Source organism: Anser cygnoides, chromosome 5, assembly GCF_040182565.1.
Source record: "Anser cygnoides isolate HZ-2024a breed goose chromosome 5, Taihu_goose_T2T_genome, whole genome shotgun sequence".
Classification (NCBI taxonomy): domain Eukaryota; kingdom Metazoa; phylum Chordata; class Aves; order Anseriformes; family Anatidae; genus Anser; species Anser cygnoides.
The window spans coordinates 57579211-57598641 of NC_089877.1; the positions used below are offsets into that span (position 1 = coordinate 57579211).

The 19431-nt window shown below is 39.5% G+C and overlaps 1 protein-coding gene across 5 annotated transcripts; it reads left to right on the forward strand.

The window, feature by feature from the left end:
- The first annotated feature begins 1587 nt into the window (after positions 1–1587).
- Positions 1588–18774, forward strand: LOC106037283 (inverted formin-2-like). Of its 5 annotated transcripts, XR_010832019.1 has the most exons (14): positions 1589–1756; positions 2051–2558; positions 4130–4269; positions 4771–4832; positions 6071–6173; positions 6326–6411; positions 7476–7576; positions 8794–8864; positions 8952–9059; positions 9659–9729; positions 11295–11424; positions 12125–12289; positions 14913–15010; positions 16786–16925. XR_010832019.1 is itself a non-coding variant. In XM_013183123.3 (13 exons), exons 2-13 carry the CDS (start codon positions 2060–2062, stop codon positions 16906–16908), a joined length of 1383 nt encoding a protein of 460 aa, XP_013038577.3. In that variant the 5' UTR covers positions 1588–1756; positions 2051–2059; the 3' UTR covers positions 16909–18774. The 5 variants fall into 5 exon arrangements, 4 of the variants coding, with proteins under 4 accessions (XP_013038577.3, XP_047925651.2, XP_047925653.2 ...); XM_013183123.3 differs by lacking the exon at positions 14913–15010 and having other exon boundaries at positions 1588–1756; positions 2051–2282; positions 16786–18774; XM_048069694.2 differs by lacking the exon at positions 14913–15010 and having other exon boundaries at positions 16786–18771.
- Positions 18775–19431: the final 657 nt, after the last annotated feature.

Here is a 19431-nt window from a genome sequence, read left to right on the forward strand (position 1 = left end):
TTAAGAAAACAAAACTTTCCTGTACACAAGCCCTGTAGCAATTTAGAAGAGCTATCTGATTAGCCAGGGGAAAAAAAAGAAAGGAAAAAGGAGCTTCCTAATTAATAGTGTTTTACTGACTCTCAATAGCTTAATTAACATAAATAAGCATCAGAATGTTAACTTGATTATTTCTAATAAGACTTTTTATCAGCTCATTTTATTCATAATATTTCTAGCAGAAAGTAGATTATTCCTCATTAGGTTCTTTCACAGTGCCAAATCCCTTTTTTGTCCCACTAAGGTAATTACAAGCATCTGTACAAGTTCATCACAAAGACTGGGAGGTCCTAAAGGGGATACATTAAGTCATTTACATAAATTAAAGTAAGTCTACTTTGCCTTTGGGAATGTGTTCGTGCTTATCTGTGCAAAAAAAAAAAATATTTATGAAAGGCAACTAAAAATTAATTCAAGTAAATAGCATATATATTTAATATTCATTTTCTATTATATGTCTTCATCTTAGCTATTTTAACTGCTTCCATTTTATATGTAAATAAAGTTTTGATTTAAGCTTTAGCGCCTTTTAATATAAGTAATTTCTTACTAAATTATGATTAAAACATATATCAAAACATTTATGTCTTTCATTTGCATTGGATCCCCTGGCTCACAATTTTACTGAGGCTGTCATTAGATCTGGACACTGTCATCAGTACAAACAGCAAGGTTTTAAAGACAAACTATTTCAAATTAGAAGGTGCTGTAGAGGAGCACTATGGAATAATGATGCATCAGTTGTAGGTTTTAATACAGTTCCCTTAAAGAGTTTTTTTTGTGCAAGTCATTACTTAAAATTGCTGTGCCACAAGGAAAACGGTCATTCGTAAATATTAATCTGGTCCTTTGGGAACATAAACATGGTATATATACAACAAGTCTCTGATCCTGTGCTAAACACAAAAATGAAAGTATTCATCCAGTTAACTCCATGAGAACTACATGTGCTACTGATATATGTTTTATTAAAGACTCGTGCAAGGGCTGGGATGATGGGAGCCTTGGTTTCTGCCTACATGCAATCCCTGACAGCTTCTGGAACATTGATAGTTCGCTCCTCATTCCCTGTTAAACATGTGGTGTCTTAAGACAAGCTAAGAGTCACAAGCTAACTAGAGCTACTGAGTCTCAGTGTCCCAGGACACAGCTCATCCGTAAAAAATTTACCTGTTTACAAAACAAAGCTTCATTCAGTCAAGCAAATAAAACCCAGTCCTGAGCCAGCCAGGGCTGACTATCTCTGTTGACTTTGGCAGGTCCAGTTCCATGTTTAAAATTGACCACAAATCCAAATGGGGACATTTTCATGCCGTTTTGCAAGAAAGTTTGAGAGAAATTCTACAGCCTCAGGGCAAAAATAAAGATTTGTTCTAGATTAAAATTTGGTGAAAGGGCAAAGCAAGACCATCTTACTCATGCTTTTGCTTATCAGTCAGTTATTTCCCTGGGTGGTCACAAGTCCCTGAGCAGTTCAGCTCAAGTCATCCTCAGCTGCAGCTTGTTTAATTTATTAGGCTGGAGTTTCTCTTAAAATCCCCACCCTTCTTCAGCTGATATAAGACGTGGTTTCTCAGGAATGACTGACTGTGTCCCTGCTGCTTGAGAAGTCCCCTGCATACAGCATCTGCAGCTACTGCCATAGGAAGAATTCATCTACCTCCTCAAAAGAGAAATCCCACTGAATGGCTGAGCAACAGGGCAAAAAAGCAACCAGGTAGAGATTTATAATGCTGATAGCATTTGCCCTTCCTTCCTTTATATGCTACAACAAGGAGGTAGAAGGATCAAGAGATTTGCATAAGTCTTATGGCCAATAGCAGTGCCTTGCTCCTCTACTCACACAGCTGAAACCACTGGGAAATGTCACTTGTGAAGCAGATAGAAATGTTTCTGCTATTAATCTAGATGGGAAGGTGGCTGTTACTTCTGTGTTTTTCTGTGGGAGCTAACAGTAGTCAGCAGCTATGGGGAACCTTGCTAACTCATGCGCCTTCTCACTGTCTTGTAGAGCAGCAGTATGGGACCAGGGGAAACCACAGAGAACCTGCTACCAACCAAGCAGTGCCTGAATCATCGCAAATCACTGTCCAGAAGATCTGTCCAGAAGGCAAACAAATGTATTCAGGTTGACCTGGACTTAGAAGAGGAGAACCCCAGTGCAGATCTAAGACTTTCTCCAACAACCTGCCATTCTAAGAAGCCTCAGCAATGTCTAGGGAACCCATCACCATCCCAGCAAGGTATTTCCTCATCCTCCCAAGGACAGCCTGCCATGCCAGCTCTGCTACCATTGCTGCCGCCCCCTCCATCCCTTCCTCCTGGGCATAAGGTGCCTCCCCCACCCCTTCCCGTGCCTGGCATGTATGCCCCATCGCTCCCACCGCCTCCACTGTGTGGTAGTCCTGCGTGCAACCATCTCACCTGTGGATACGGAGGGCAGCCCCACCCCAAGAAGACACCGACGTTGAGGATGAAGGTGTTTCACTGGCAGAAGCTCCCCTCTGATGTGGTGAGACGTACGTGCCTGTTTGTAAAGAACCAGGCTGATCGGTCCATTTCCCCCATGTCTAAACAAAAATGCTAGTGCTGGGAGCTAGGCCTTGGCTCAGTAATTCGGGTCACACAGGAGGCCCCATTTCTTACCCTCACTCCTTTAAAAAAATAAAAATCAGTAATCACTAACAAATATGGAAAGCCAGAACATTTGCTAATAAATGGAAGAAATAATAGCTTGAGAAAAGCACCGAACTGTGGCCACTAAAATTGAACTTTTTAATTTCTCAGCCTCTTAGTCATCCCTAAGTGATGTTGTAAATGTTAAACTAATTAAGGTGTACAACATCGTTTAATGTTTTACAAAACACTCTGAAGCACATCGGGTGGAAAGATGTGTGGAAAAGCAATGCCTTGTGGTTTTTTTCTAATGATCTCCTGGCACACCATCCTGGAGTGTCTTCTCAGTTGAAGTATTTTTTTTTTTTTTTTTCCCCTCTTGCACAGCCAGAATATGTATCAGCCAAGATCTAAGGTTGAAAACCATTGTCAATAGGGCTGGGGAACACGTATGTTCAGGGCAGGATGTAGCCTCCATCTTCATTTTGTACTGACCATGTCCACGTGATTTCTATTTTATTTTTTTCCACAAAAAGTAACACTAAGATCTGTGGTTAACATGGTCTGCCAAAGGGGTGTGTATGGCCTGTTCAGCCTTCAGCAAGGAGAGTGTGAACTCAGTTCCCATTTACGCTGCAGGTTTAAAGCTCGTATCACACAAGACATCTTATAAAACTGCTCCATTGTTCTTGTCACAAAGGAAGGGGGACATCAGGGAGGTAAGAATTTGCTGCTATGATAAAATACATAAATACGCGTGCTAAAAACTGTTTGGGCCATAGTCTGCTTTCTTGGGCAGTGCTGCAAACCCAGACTCAACCCCAATGACTTCAGTGACACTGTCACAATCTCCCCTGAAGAAAAGGAGGTGAGACTCTTTGTTAAAGATTCTAGTGTTGTAGACCTGCTTGTAGTTTGAAGTACTGTGTGTTATTCAGATGGCTCCTGATGATTCTGGCAATAATGCAGGGATTGGGAATCCTTTTTCCTGCAAGGAGGAACACTTACCTAATTGGGCACTACATCCCCTGTGTGGATACCATAATTCTGCACTGTGTAGCCAATCAGCAATAGTAACAAGAATTTAGAGCAGCCCCTTGGTTTCATCTGCTACCTCCAGTTCAGAGATTCACATGTGGAGGTAATTTTCCAGATTTAATTAGCCTTCAAAACTCAGGAAGGCTGTCTCTGGGATCAGCCACCCTTCAATAATTAACATTAGTCCAGAACTAATGAGCATCATAGAATCGTCTAGGTTGGATAAGACCTTCAAGATCATCGAGTCCAACCATCAACATGACCCACCAAGTCCCATCACTGAAGTATATCCCTTAGTGCCACATTCCACACGTCTCTTGAATACCTTCAGAGTCATATTTCATTCACCTTCTGAAGTGTTTTCTTTCCACAAATCACACTGCCTTGAAAGTGCTCCTTTCTCTGTAGTTGATCTTGAAGAGTGGTTCTCTTCTAGAAAGCCATTCCATGTGGGCTGTGGTACCAAGTGGCAGCAAGGAGCTCATAGAGCCTGACTACACAAGCTTGGAGATGCTTTTCTGTGTCCCACCAACGCCACCAAAGGAGAAAAAAAGGCCAAAAAAGAATTCAAAAGAGGTACTCAGACTGCTCACTTTTTGTAGATCCTGACAAAATTCTTGGAAGTGAAAAGCTTGTTCACTCTTTATTGTTGGCAGTCTTTTATACTAAGGTATAAAGTCTGGGATATTCTGGTACCCTTTGACTAAAACTGCCTTAAAATGATACAGGAGAGGTTTAGAATTAAACGAGGTGAAGCATCTCTGCTGAGGACACTGCTTAGAAGGGGAGGACTTGGGAATTACAGTGCTAATTCTTAAAAATTGGAATATTCTAAAAACAAATCATTTCTGTTCTGTATGTCTTTGAAAATCTTAAACATTTCTCAAATAAATCAGATCTCTCAAATAGATCTTACTACATATACTTTTGTAAATTGCTCTGAGTTTGATCAGTTAAGAGCGTTGATAATATTTATTTTTCTTTAGTAATAACATGGCCCAACAAACAAACAAAAGCTCTAAAATTTTGGTTAAAATTAAAGCAGATGACTGCATTTCTCTTTTTATCTTTTGACAGATCACATTCATAGGTCCAAAGAAAAGTCTCCTTCTGAGTGTATTTCTGAAGCGATTTAAGTGGTAAGATTTGGAGATCAGTGTATTTATTTGATGTATGTTTTTCAGATATTATATAAATTTAACAGGAATATTGTATAACCTCTATCTTTCTTTAACAAGGAGTCAACATTAAAAAAAAAAAGAGAGAGAGAGAGAGAGGTGTGGTAGTCTCTTTCCAGACAACTAATACCATGTCTCAAATTGTTATTGAACCTAAAACAACATTGCTAATTCCTAAAGAGACAATATCCACAAATATCAACAAAATTACAAGGAAACATCTCTCTATATGGTGTTATTGACATTAATATCAATTCGTGGCAGGAACTCTTAGTGGAGGTTCCTGATTGGATGTTCCAAATTACTTAATTTTTAAGAGATATCTTGAAGAGTTCAGGTCCAAAATCATACATAGTTTTTATTCATTTTTTCTATAAATAGGAAATGGTTTCTGTAATTAAGCAAATGGGAATCTGCCAAGTCACAGTCCTCACAGAGGAATGAAATCAAGCAGAAGAAAGGAATCTGTATTAGTTTTTAGCAAAATATCTTTACTTTCAGATTCCATGAAACTACTGTAGGATGAAGATGGATTTTCTACTCTGTCCTTCCCCTTTTGTGCAATGGCCCGTGTTACAAGGGCTTCGAAAAGAAACTGAGGCTAGAAGTTCCTTTATGTTAAGAATAAATCATAATCAGTCTGAGGGATTTTTAAAACTTTTTCCATCGCAAACTCTGCTTTCCAATGGAGAAGAGCTGTGAATGGCCTAAGCCAGCTGATATCTCTTTTCTCTGATTCCCTGGGCAGTGGCTAAGCTCTCCTGAGAGCAGTTAGTGGCTGTGGGATCAGTGAGGTGATGGATGGGGCTGCTCCGCAGCTGGGTGCTGCCTCTGTCAGCACTGGTGGCTGCCCAGGGCTGAGCTCTCCAGAGTCCAAAGCAGAGCAGACTGGATTCACTTCAAAGACACGTTGTCTGCCAAAGTTATAGGCAAGGATTTGGGGTAAGACTCTGAGACAGTCATAAATACCTCTCAGTGGGGGGAGAGATGTCAAGTTTAGCCTTGGCTTTGCAGAAAGCAGTGAAAGAAATTCAAGAGTAGATCTCTTCTCAGTGATGCCGGACACCCACAGTTAAAGGAGAGCCCTCTGGGTTTGCTGTGTGAGGATGAACAAAGTTCAGAAAGCACATCTAATCTGTTAGGAAAATTCCTTTAGGCTTCAAAAACTCTTTCACACGTGGCATCTCTGTTTCCTACAGCTCCAATGAAGAGATTGCCGACATGATTCATAAAGGGGATAGATCCCAGTTTGATGCTGAGATACTGAAACAGCTACTTAAACTGCTGCCTGAAGGCCATGAGGTATGTAGTGAGCATGCTACCCCGATGGTGCTGGGTGTGCTTGGCACCCAGCTTGAAACACTTCCACTGGTAGAGCAGGAAGCTGTGAGCAGGTCCCGCGCTGGACACCAGAAGTATCTATGTGGATATTTTACTGTTCTACTCCCTGACAGATAAACAGCCTGAAGTCTTGCAAAGAAGAAAGATCAGAACTAGCAAATGCAGACCAGTTTTACCTCCATCTCTTGGAAGTTCCTAGGTAAGCAAAACTTTCTTTGTTTTCAGCCCGTGAGTGTGACCCTTGCTAGAATCAAGGACTCTGTCTCCTGTACTCTAGTACAGGAAATATTTCTAACAGGGATATTTCTAACGCTCAGTGTTCAGGATAAACCATCTGACTTCTAGTTGAATGGCTGGCTGGAGAAACCTTTCCTTCCCACAGGCCAAGCAGATACCTTTGGCAAACTAATATTAAATTAACCTTGGTATTAATAAGGCTGTGAGAAAAATTCTGACCGTTGCAGTTACTGTATGGCACAAAGGTGCAGACTGAATCCGGCCACCAGGCTGCTGACTCACTCCATCCGTGTTTGAGAGACTCCATTACACAAAAAGGAGGCCACAAACCTAGGGGTGAATCACAGCAGTGCCTGTGCTTTGACCACCTCCCAGATTTTCCTGAGTTCTACCAAGTCAGATGATATACATACAAAGAAACCTTTGTGCTCCTCTTGAAAATACAGCAATATACAGCAATATAAATCATAGGAATAGCCTGCATAAATCTGAACAGTTGCCTCTCCCAGAGCCTGAGATGCTTTTTTGAAACTGTCGTGGTGAAAATGTGGCTTTTATTTTTCTCAAATGTATATCTAGCTTTAAATTTACTTTAGAAAATGTATTCATGACTCTTGCACAAAATTAATCCATGGTTAGGCATAAATATCATTAAAGGGCATCACGGCAAAATAGTCAGAATTTCTATTTTGGAAGTTAAAAGGAAAAACAAAAATCCTAGCTAGTGCTGCCCAGGAACCATCAAAAATTATTGCCTCATTATGCAAGGAAATCACTGCCAGATTTCAGAGCAACATTGCTTTCTGAAAGAGGAGATGATAATTGTTTCTAGGATATCTTTGGAAATGTCTAAGTGTTTGATGTATTTATAATGCAGTTCAGTGAGAACGATCTTGTGTCAGACCATTAAAGCGAACATAACAATGATGGTACTGCACTTTGCCTAAAATGGGCGATTCTCCTGCTGAATATAAATTAATTAGGCCCATGTTTTTTGCCACCTCCCACCCCCTCAATCTCTTGTAGCTACCAGTTGCGGATTGAATGTATGCTGATTTGTGAGGAAACAAAATTTCTGCTGGAGTGTCTGTGGCCAAAAGCAAAAGCCATCAGGACAGCATGTGAAAGTAAGCGCATTGGTGATGTGTCTATGCCCAGTGCTCAGTCACAGGAAGCTCCTCTTCTATTCCTACTATTGATGCTATTTCTAATAGCATATGCTATAATCTAATCAAAATTAACCTTTTAATTGCTGAATGTGTAGTGAATATCAAAAAGGTTCTACGGATTCCTGCTTCTGGAGTTCACCCTGCAGAACTGTAGTTTGTGCTGTTCTGCCTTGCTGTGGAGCTTCTGCTGACACAAATAAACCAAACACATTGCCTCTCCTCCATCAGTGGCCCCTGTAGAGAAGGAGGAAATTTCCTATATGTCAATGCCAGATTTTGTTTGAATATAAGCCGAATTTTTGTGTGTAGCAGTGACTTTTGTCCACAACAACGAGTCCGTTCCAATTTTTCCTCCAGCCCATGCAGGTTGCATGGAGCAGGCCACAGTGACATACCACAATCTGTTCTGGCTTCCAAAACAGATGTCCGCGATGACGTTTCAGAAGCACCCTCCACACAGAATTATCCTTGGTTTTAGTTTTAACTCAGTTCTTTCTGAGTAACCCATGGATTCAAGCTTCACTGCAATAGTTTGAGAGACACTGACCTTTTGTTGAACAGTTAAACAGTAAAATTTTTGTTTGTTTGTATAGAAAACTTGGCTGTGCCCAGCTGTTTGATGTCAGTGCTATAGGTACTCTTTACTTTTACTATCAACAGCTCCCTGCAGTCTCACTCTGCCCCATTGTGTTGGGTGGGGTCAGCATTTCTTGCTAGTTTTGCCAAAAAATTGATCCTTACCCCCCAGTTTCTGATGCCCGAGTGCACAACTTCTGGTTATCACGCTCACCAATGATGATAACGAGGCAAAAAAGCTCTTTGCTTTTCTTAACCTAGAATAAATGTACTGAAAATGGGGGCCACTGACTTTCAAAAACTTAAATACTTTTTCCATATGCAGTTCTTTCTCACGTGCAGTGATGACACATCCATACTCCAAGCTTGATGGGAAAAATAGTTTTCCATATATTTGTAGAGAAGAGACCACAATAGAAACTTACTCATTCCACTTCCATTCAGTTGAATTATTTCTGTACTGGCTGATTTCTTAATCCATAAAAGTGGCTTTATATAACCTTGGATGAAAATTTTGTTACCCCACTGTTAAACCTAGGGAGAAACTTACTTCAGATAACTACAATTAATTTATTGAAAATGTCTCTCTTTATTCTTAGCACTTCTTACTAGTCAGCGACTGCCAGTTTTCTGTCAATTGATTCTTAAAGTCGGAAACTTTCTGAACTACGTAAGTAAGATGGTATTTTAATTGCTATACTTCTAAAAACAGCATAAAATACAAATGAAGCAAGGAACTTTTTTCCCTATCTTCCAGGGGCATCACACGGGAGATGCTGGAGGTTTTAAAATCAGTGCCTTGCTCAGACTAACAGAAACAAAAGCAAACAAAAGCCACGTTACTCTGCTTCACCATATTTTGGAGGTACAAGGGAACTGTCAAATTATTCCTGTGTGTTTTATTCTCTAATATTAATTCCTCAAAAGCTAAGGGACTTTAATTTCGGTACCACCCCACCGTAGACATCTGGAGGGTGAGCCTCTGTGCCTGAAATATGATGAAAACTTTGCCACCACTCTCTGGGAAAGAAGGATAAAACCCATTTGCAGCAATGTTTAGGGAGCTAACATTAGGTTTTCTTCCTCAGGTTTGCTTAGCATGTCTGCTGGCTGTTTTCTCTCTCTTCTGCCACTGCTCTCTCGTGGTGACATGCCTTCCAAATGCATCTGTCAGATGAGGTTAATTTTAGTGATACGAAGAAAAAAAATCTCAGATCAGCTTGTGCACTGTAGCAGCACATGGGATGTAAGCCTGAGCAGTTAAGAGCCTCTTTTTTATTTCTTCTTTCCTTCCCACAGTTGCCAACTATTACAGAAAAGAATAGGTGAGGCTAAACTTACCCCAGGACTTATAAGGAGGAAAATTGAAGTGTTAATTTTTCAATCCAGATATTGTTCAGCTTGAAAGACTTTCTTACTCTTTGACTAACAGTGGAAGGTAACCATCTTTCACTTCAATTTTAGGAGGTTGAAAAAAACCACGCAGACCTGCTGCAGCTTCCCAGAGATCTTGACTTTGTTTCCAAGGCTGCAGGGTAGGACATTATTGTTTGTTTTTGTCATGTACGAATTGCCAGCCTCTTTATAGCCAACAAGGATCTGAGTCATTTATGGTGGTGTAATAAGGTCACAGGACTTCTCTGCTGTGTGAGCGAGAGTTTCCCTTCTGACTCCAAACAGTTTTGAGATTTGTAAATCAATCTGCTTACAACTTTTTCTGTGGTGCTCTGTGTTATTTTTCTTTTGAATGTTCCTGTACTACCTTAGAGGTAAAACTGAGTAAATAGTGAACTTCATTTTTGAGGATCATATTAAGAATCATGGAAAAAATGCATACATTTCCTGAAACTTTTCAGTCATATTCATGTGCAAGGCCATCAGAAGCTACTTGGGTCAAGGAGGGAATGGCTAGGGCAATTTACTAGCAATCAGGAACCACAGGAGTCCCTGAGTTAAATATCAGCAAAAGTTTCCAATACATGTGGGTAGAGGGGGAAAAAAAAAGTCTGTTTATGGTGAGTCTAACACCAGCTCATTCTGTTCAGCTCAAAAGAACCATGTGGGAGATATGCCAAATTCAAAATCCAGATTTATTACACCAGGATTAACATTTTTACTCTTGTTATAAACTCATGGGAACCTTGTAGTGTTTTAATTCCCCTTGTAACTAGAAGCAGAGGTAACCTGTAAATCTGGAGGTGGATTGACATTAAGTAGCTCCTAAATAATTAAAAGTAAAAAGTATTTTAATTCAGCAATACAGAAAGCATTAATATAGGATTAGGGCTTTTTGTGTTAAGGTTTTTGCTAGTTATCTGTGCAGAATTTAAGTTGGATGTTGTTGTGAAGCATCAATTTCTTTTTGGTTTGGGCAATAATAGAGATACTTTTCTTATCTGAAACTAAATCTTACTGATGAAATAAAAATAATTGCTCTCAAGTCTAGTCAAACCCTCAAACATAAAATTGATCTGCTAATTAATACCCAGATAGCTGTTTATAGTGTAAATCCTGCAAGGCATTCTTCTAACACCGTTCACATCTGGATGCATCTTGTAACACAACATCAGGTTTTGCCTATTCAGTTATTTTTTTCTGGCAAAAGTGTCTGTTTGAAGCATAAAATGTTTGTTGGCTCTGCAGCGTAACGTTTGGCCCTCCACGTGAGTTAAACTAACTGAGGAGAGGCATAATTTTGGATTATAAATAGATGAGGGAGAAAAACAGTGAAGAGGGAAAAGAACCACTTAAGTAATGACAGTATTGGCACAAGAGATGAGTGTGTTGTCTATGAATAAGAATTGGCTGGAAACTGTGGAGGTTTTTGGACGCTAGAACAGTGAGATTCTTCCTCAGGCTTTCTCGGTAGGTAGCACAGGCAGGAGCATGGCTACTTTCTCAGATGGGGGGGTTGAGAAAACACTCAGAAAACGCTGAGAGAAAAGGGTTTATATGGAGGAGAATTACCTGCAAAAGCAGGGTCTGAACTGGGCAACTAATCCTATATTCATTTGGAGAGATGTGTTTACAATAACCTTTTAACTTACTGAAAACAAAAGATTCACCCCTTTAATTACTATCCCTTTTGTGGGCCTTTCAGGTTTCACTTCGATGCTATGCGGGCTGAGGCAAGTGCCAATTTGAAGAAACTGTTGGAAATAGAGAAGCGTTTATTTCTGTCGACGGAGGATTTAAAAATACAGCACGCAAAATCTGTTCAAGTATGTAAAGTGGGTACAATGCTTTTCCCATCCTTCTTTCCAAACACTTTCAATCTCTTCTCAAGAGAAAACACCAAAATTTGGGTGGCAAATTGGTGCAGAGGTCTGTGGGAAGGGGGTCCTAACGATGAGTGCTGTGGTAGACGAGGGGCACATTTTTTTCTCCAATTCTGCAACGTGATATTGTGATAAGGAAACAGCTGAGGACCAGGCAGCTCTGCATGTGGGCAAAAGAAAGGAAGATGCTAAAAATGAAATGTAGGATACAACTATAAATACGTATAGGACAGTAACATGTTTTGTCTCACTGTTCTTTGGGGGAAAAAAAAAGAAGTGAACAGATTTACAGAATGTTTTTTCTGCACATATTTCCAAACAACCTAGCTTTAAATATTCTCAGAACAGGCTATGTAACTAAAGCTAGAAGGAACAAGTGTTGGTGCTGTGTATCACCAAGATTGGTCATCCCAGGTTGTGCCAAATTTCCACCTGGTTGTACGACGAAAGTGGAAGCATACAGTGCATTGCCTTGGTCCAAATGAAACTGAAGGTGATGCAGACAGTTCGGTTAAGACAATATTGCACAGTGTGACCCAATCTTAATGGTCAGCTTTTCAAAACCCAATTGCTCAGTGTTAATTGGCTTGGGTGTTGGGTCTTGGGTGTTGTTTCTTAACGTGCATAAACTGTGTTGCAATATGTGTCTCAGGGCAGCATCAGTGCTTCAAAAGACCTGCAGGAGGAGTTTGCCAGCATTGAAAAGAAGAAGGAAGAACTTGCTGATTACCTTTGTGAAGACCGAAAAAAGTTGTCCTTGGAAGATGTATTTAACACAATGAAAACCTTCAGGGAGCTCTTCCTCAAGGCTTTACAGGTGGTTTTCATTTGTGACTCTTTAGAAATAGATTGAGAATTTCTTCTTCTTCTTCCTCTTCTTTCTTTATTTTTTTTAATGACAAGAATAATTTTTTTTCCTACTCCAAGCTGGGCTACCAAAACCCTGGCTCAGGAGTAAATGAAAGTAACTGCTTATTTGCTCACAGTCTACAGAAAGAAATGATCATGTGGGCAAATACAATTTTATTTTATTTTTTTATTTCTATTCTTTTGTTACAGAGAACTAAGACCTCTCAAAGATGTTAATCCCACTGTAAAATTATTAATTGGGCCTCAATGCAATAGGAGCTTGGTGGCATGTGAAAGAATGAGCAACCTCTGACATGTTTTACAGCCTTTGCCAATAGGCAGAAAGTAAATTTTCTAATAGGCAAACTCTAATTGGAAAATACTTTTACATGTAGATATTTTAATGCATTAGTTCAAAACTGCATGTTTTGTGCCCACTACAAAAGTGCAAATCTCCTTATTGGCAACTGATTTTTTTTTACAAGACCTTAGTCCTTGCACTAAGGAGTAAGAAAACAGCAACTTCACCATAAAAGTTGTGCAGACCGTTATCCAATTAGTAAACTTCCAGTTCACATTCCCTACTGCATACATCATGCCTGAAATAATGTACTTAAGACCTTTACTGGAGGTCTTCAAGAAACGTGTAGATTTAGAACTTGGTTGAGTGGTGGACTTTAGTTCTAGGTTAAAGGTTGAACTAGATAGTCTTAGAGGTCTTTTCCAACCTGAACGATTCTGTGATTCCCTAGGGTTTTCATCAAGCCAGGTGATAGTGTCTTCCAGTATCTGTATATACATATTACTGACTCCAACAGAGCCCAAGTGTGGATTTGACATTTACAATTATTGCCAGAATAGACACATCTGTGCTGAGCAATGTCAGGGCAAGAGAGAGTGAGGGGTGCTTTAGGGGAGATCATAGTTTCAGATAAATACAAAGGAGCTTCTGAGCAAGTGTCTGAAGACAAAGGATGAAAAAGGTATTCTCTATGTTCCTACTACCTTCTCCTCCTGTGAGACACCAGGCTTCAATTTTGCAAGCCATACCACTACCCAGGCCCAGAAGCAATGTGATAGTGCCACAGAGAGTCTGGAAAAAAATCCTACAGACCACACATCCTTCAGCAATATACTTAGCCCTTCAAGTTCTTAAAATATCTATGCAGGAAGTAAAGAATTAGGAGAGTCAAGAACATCATGGCTCAGGATCCGTGGAGAGCTACACTGGAAAGCTGCCAGGAAGGGTAACTCCAGAAAGTGCAGGGCTTTTCAGAAGCAGTCCCAAGTAAGAGTTACGTAGTGACCTAGTACGGCTGCAGAAGATTTAAACTACATTTTTGGATGCTGCTTTTTCACAGTCCTTTTGTCTGCACACCATGCAAACTCCCTTTCACCCTACTTTTTGTTCCGTTTCTCAGCAGCTCCTCACCTCAGAGGTACCACGACTGTTAGCCACAATTTATGCACGTTACCTCCGTTACAGAGCTGTAATGTAATCTTCTCTGCCTTTTTGCCTTGCTTTCTGCCTGTCATTGTAGTAAAGACACTGTGCTTGAAACTGCAACATCCTGAAAAGTTTAAGGTTTTCATTTTTAAATCATTTTATTGTTTTGTGATATTGATTTTTACACTGGAATCAGACAAATACAGCATTTCTTTCTATTGCCATTTGACTTAGGAGTCTTTAAGGATAAATTGTCACTTATTTTGATGTGAATGTTCTGTTTAAGCAGGTCTCTTAACACTACAAAAATACTTAATGTTATCTTTCAGTGTTCACATCAAATAAGAAATCATTCTGATAAATAGTGAGCTTTCACAGGGACAATTTGGTTTTGTTACTTTTTTTTTTTTTAAACAAAGTTCCTCTCCATTCCTGAGGGCTTGTTCTGGTTTCTTATCCCTCAAGTAACAAAAACATATCTACACAAATGAAATTTGATAATATGAATCCGCTTTCTTCCTCTCCATCTACTTAAAGAGGAAAAAAATTTTTCAGACACCACCCCTGACACAGAAAGGAGCTGGTTTTCACCCAGGGCTGAACGTTCCCCGACTTCTCAAAAAGTCAAGGGACCAGATGGCAGGAGGAAGGAGATGGAGAGAAAATAGCTTCCCAGCTCAAGATAAAAAACAGAATTGCAGATACACTGAGAACTGAGTTGTAAAATTGCGGGGAAAAAAAGAAACACTGTGATTATAGAGGATTGGGAGAAACATTTTATTTCCCTTAGCACTTGCAGCTGTTCAAAGTGGGGAGCTCCCCACAAAGAGGCTGTCTAATTTCAGGAAAAGGAGAAAAAATGTTAAACAAAATCTGCTCTAGGAAGCACTCAGATGATCATAGAGGTTATACAGACAGCGCTGTGCAGGGATAGATTCTCTGAGTGCTCCCCTAGGATAACCGAGCTGGAGCAGCTGCTCCTCAGTAGGGTGCATATGGTGCTGGAACAGGATGTGCTTTAGATAGTGTGGGGATAAACAGTTGTCATGGAGCGTCTTCTAATTCAAAGATCAAGTAAGTATCTAACATCCCACAAAGTGTAAATCCAAAATGACACCCATTTTATTTAATCTCATCCATACAGCTGCCTTCAGTAATCCAGGAGATGGAGAAAGGATTGTGAACATTCATTCCTCTGCCTTGGTGGATTTTCTTGCATTGAAGAAATTCTGTTAACAGCATGTTGGTGTCAAATTGCCCTTTTTTTCTTTTCTTTTTTTTTTTTTTTAATTTCTCTGAACAATTCAGTTTAGGCTGGCTCAACCCATAAATTTTTTTCCTAAGGTGTTTTGGTTTGCTTTCAGTACAGTGCGTGCTGCTTAGGTAGCAGGACAACATATCCCTGAATTCACCTCTTTAATTTCTTGTGGCATGTTATATAGAAAGATTCTCCCAGGGCTCGCAGATCTGCAAGCCTCTCAGCAGCCATAATATCTCCAAGACAATATGCTAAAACACAGCAGGAATTTATCAGGCAAGCACGTGGGAGGTATACAATGATGAAAGGCTTTTAGCCTCCCCATAAAACTTCACCAACTGTACCTCTTTTTTTTCAGAAGCACTCTCCATTTAGGGAAAATGTATCTTTTTCTTTCTTTGTCAAGAATGCACCATTTTAATTCTTGTTTTCTAGGCATCCAGGGAAGGTCCCCATAACCTTGAGCCTACAATGCTCCTGTATTTCTGAGAGACTAGCTCTATTGATCTTCACAAGTTTGTTTCATTTGTTTGGAAGTTTTTGTGGAACAAAGGATCCTAGGCTTTTATCTTCTATAAAAGATTTAAGAAACTTGTGCGTGTTTCTTGGGACTTCTCATGGAAATAGCGGCAGGTGATCCATAGCAATCAACCACATCTATCAGTACTATGAGACTTAGTACTATCAGTACTATTTTGTGCTGCCAAACCCCTGCAAAGTAGTCCAGACGTCTCAACAGGAACCCTATCTGTACTAATCATCAACATCTTCCTGGACATTATTAAATTTTGTAATATGACACAGCAGCACACTCCTCTTAGCATCACAGATCCCTACGACAACAAGCCCAACAACCACTGATCTACCTACAACACATTGATTGCAACCAGTCCGCAGCTAATCTAAAGCAGGCGATCTTCCAGGTGGTGATGGCAATGTTCTGATGACGATTGCAGCTCTGGAACAAGGACTCCATAAGGTTTTAAGAAAATGGCTTTTAGTCATCTTGATGTCTTGCTGCAGCAGTTAGCATAGCAGTTCAGAGCTACTCTCTCCTACGACTGTGTTTCCTACCAAAACCCAGAAACACTCCTCCACTGAGTAAAGGTCTTCCTGTACTAGAAGTAATCATTCAGATTCTTTCTTTTCCTCCACAAACCCTATCATCCCTGTACCAAAACCTCTAAGGAAACCAGAGTCCTATCTGTCTGCATAAATCCTAACAGGACTGGGATTTATGCAGCCTGGGCATGTCTGCTGCTGAACACTAGTGTAGAAATACATCTGGCAAATTTAATGGGAGCTTGAAGAGAAACTGTGAATTATTGTTTAACAGAGTTGAAAGGTTCCTGAAATTTCTGGTAGAGATCCCTGAATGCAACAATATAAAATCAAGGTTGCTACAAGATAAATACCTAGAATGCTAATTAAGTTAAACAAATGTTGTGTTTTGTGGACAAAGGGATTCATTAAGAATCCCATTTCAGTCCACAGTTGAATCAATGAAAAAATCAGTTAAAGCAATGAACTCATTTGCTGGTAACATCATCAGATAGGGAAGGGATTGACCAGGAAGCTTTGTTGTGCTATTTGCTCTCAAACCCCAGCAGCTGAGCAATGTCATTTTTAAGTGTTTATAGGACATATTTAGCATTGCTTTTCATTGCAAACTGAGTATATTAACTGGTTTTTTGTTTGTTTGTTTCCTCTAGTAAGTCGTCTTATTTAATTTTCTGTTTGTCATTTTGCCTGAATACAGGAAAATCAACAAAGGAAGGAGCAAGCTGCAAAGTCTGAGAAAAGGAAGAAACATCTTGAAGGAGAAGATGTGAAGAGGCTAAAAAGAGAGGATGGAAAGAGCAGTATATTTAACAAAAAATAATTCTGGTTTTATCAGCCACTCAAGTTAACTAGAAGTAAATGCTCTGTTTAGCTACGGATGATCTAATAGAATAAGTGGGATTTAGCCATGGTTGGTGTCCTTGTCAAGCAGATAGTGTAGTAAGACATCAATTTTCAAGTACATGTGAATGGTCAGAAAAAATCACAATAGGGATGTCAGAAAAATTATCACTCCCAATGAGGAAGTTACTACCATTTTACTTAGAGGCGAGTAATAGCCAGGTATTGCTCTGAAGAGTTGTTTGAAGGCTTTTAGGGAATATAGAGGTTGCACATTCTTGAACTTCAAGCTGTACAGTGTCACTGTGGTAGGCAAGCTCCGTCAGATATTATTGTTACCACGGCCTCTGCATTTTTCTGATTAGAGTTCTGATTCCTTAAAATGGTTATGTGTGCGCTTTAATGAGGGTCTGTGATTTGCTGAAAAATAGCAGATTGACTTAACTGCAGAAAAATATTTCCTGTGCAGAGCTGAGCTGGGTGTGAAACATTTCTGGTATTAGTATTAACGTATGTATATTTTAAAACTATATTTTGGCAAATACCTGACATTCAGTTTTCTTGAAGATTTCTGCTGATAACATTTGGTTGGATTCTTGATTCTTCAGAGTACTACTGCAAAAACGGCATTAGTAAATCTGAGTTGGGATCATGTAAATACTACCTTGGATGCTCAGCCCTTGGAAAACTCTGTTTTTCATTGTATCTCTTGTCTAAATAAATGGCCTTCTTTTAGCTCCTTTTTTCAAAATTACTCATCTTTAGAAATGTATTTTAAAATACATATAAATATATTGAAAACTCACCAAAGCAATGTTTTCCATATTGTCTTGACAAGCTGTACTGCAAATATGTTTCACCTACTTTGCATACTTGATGTAAAGCTGCAAATTCAAACAATAAACCTTTTTGCTGTAAATACAGAAAAGTAATTTAGTATATGGTAAAATAGAATTATAAAGCAACATTCAGCAGCTGTAAGGATTAAAGGCGTGCTTCAGCCCTACAAAGAGCAAGAGCACCAGACCAGAATACATACTTTCGCCACACAGTTTAGATGAAACTGATGTAATTTTGGGTCTCTTGTGAGGATGGTAGATTTATTTCTTGGGATATAAACTTAAACATGAAAAAGAGATGTTAGACTCTGATTTATTTTTTAGTACTTATTTTAGAAAGCTGTGCCTAGCACCGGTGACAATGCGAATCAGACATTTTTATAAGCTGGTTTTATTTCCCTCTTGATATGATGACACAAACCGTAGAGGATAGGGTATAACATGGCAGGGGTCTGGAGCTCATTTTCAGATTCTTCATCCTATGTATAAAGTTTGATTTTATTTATTTATTCATTTTGGATCATATATTTAGCACATGAAGTAACCACTTTCCGAAGGAGGGAATGAAGAGACAGTAAATTTGGTGAAACAAAAGGCCTGGGTCCACAAAGAATCACACACACCTTTCACTTCACAGGTATCTCCCTGGAAGTCAGGGATATACAGCACAGAGGGGCAATCCTGTGCATAAACCTTTAAGGTTTCAATCCTACAGTCTCCAAATCTCTGACCTTAACACCAGTCACACGCTCTGTTAGTGTCAGTATCTGGTTTATCCAGTTGTCTGAGGATCATTTCTCTGCAGTTGACAGCCCTGCCCCAGACAGCACACAGCAGCAAGGGCTCAGTGCAGGCATTAATCTCACTCCCCCCAGTCCAAATAGAAGATGTGAAAGCAGAAGCACACATCGCTGATGTATTATTAATAGATTACAAGCCAAGGTTTGCAGCTGCTGAAAACTGCCACAAACCAATCTGAGTCAGAAATTGTTACCAAGATTCATGATTGAGAGAACAGATCTCAGAACTACGTGTTTGCATGTATTAAAAACAGCTTTCCTGCAAATGAAATTTAAGGTAGCATTTTAAAAAATAATAAAATTGTTGACACAATCCTGCTGATTCTAAGGATTTGGACATCTAGGCTTTTTTGAAGTCCTCTGAATGTGTTTACATATGTATTTACACTGAATTTTTTTTCCATAGACTTTTTTTTTCCCCCATACTGGATTAAGTAACCCTACTGCTTTACTTTCTTCAGGTTCTGTTGTAGCAGCCTCTGTCACTGGGCATTTCCATTCTTCAGGAGAATTGTATTTGTTACATGCAAAGACCAATACTTTATATTATTTCAACAGATCATAAATTATTTGGGGTTTTTATTAACAAAAGGGAAAAAATGAGCTGCTTCTAATGCAAAGTTGGGGACGCAGTTAATGACCACAACAAACTTCCTTAGGAACAAAATGTAAAACCATGCAGAGAAAGTTGTGTGCTAAATATCTGGTGAGAACTCCTGTACACAGCTGTAATACCGTCACTGCAGCAGAAAGGGAAGTGCTATTAAAAGATGAAGAACAAGTAAATTTTGATGAACAATACTGGAGTTTTACAGCATAACCATCATCTTTACACACAGAAATCAACTGCAAAAGCAGGCCCCC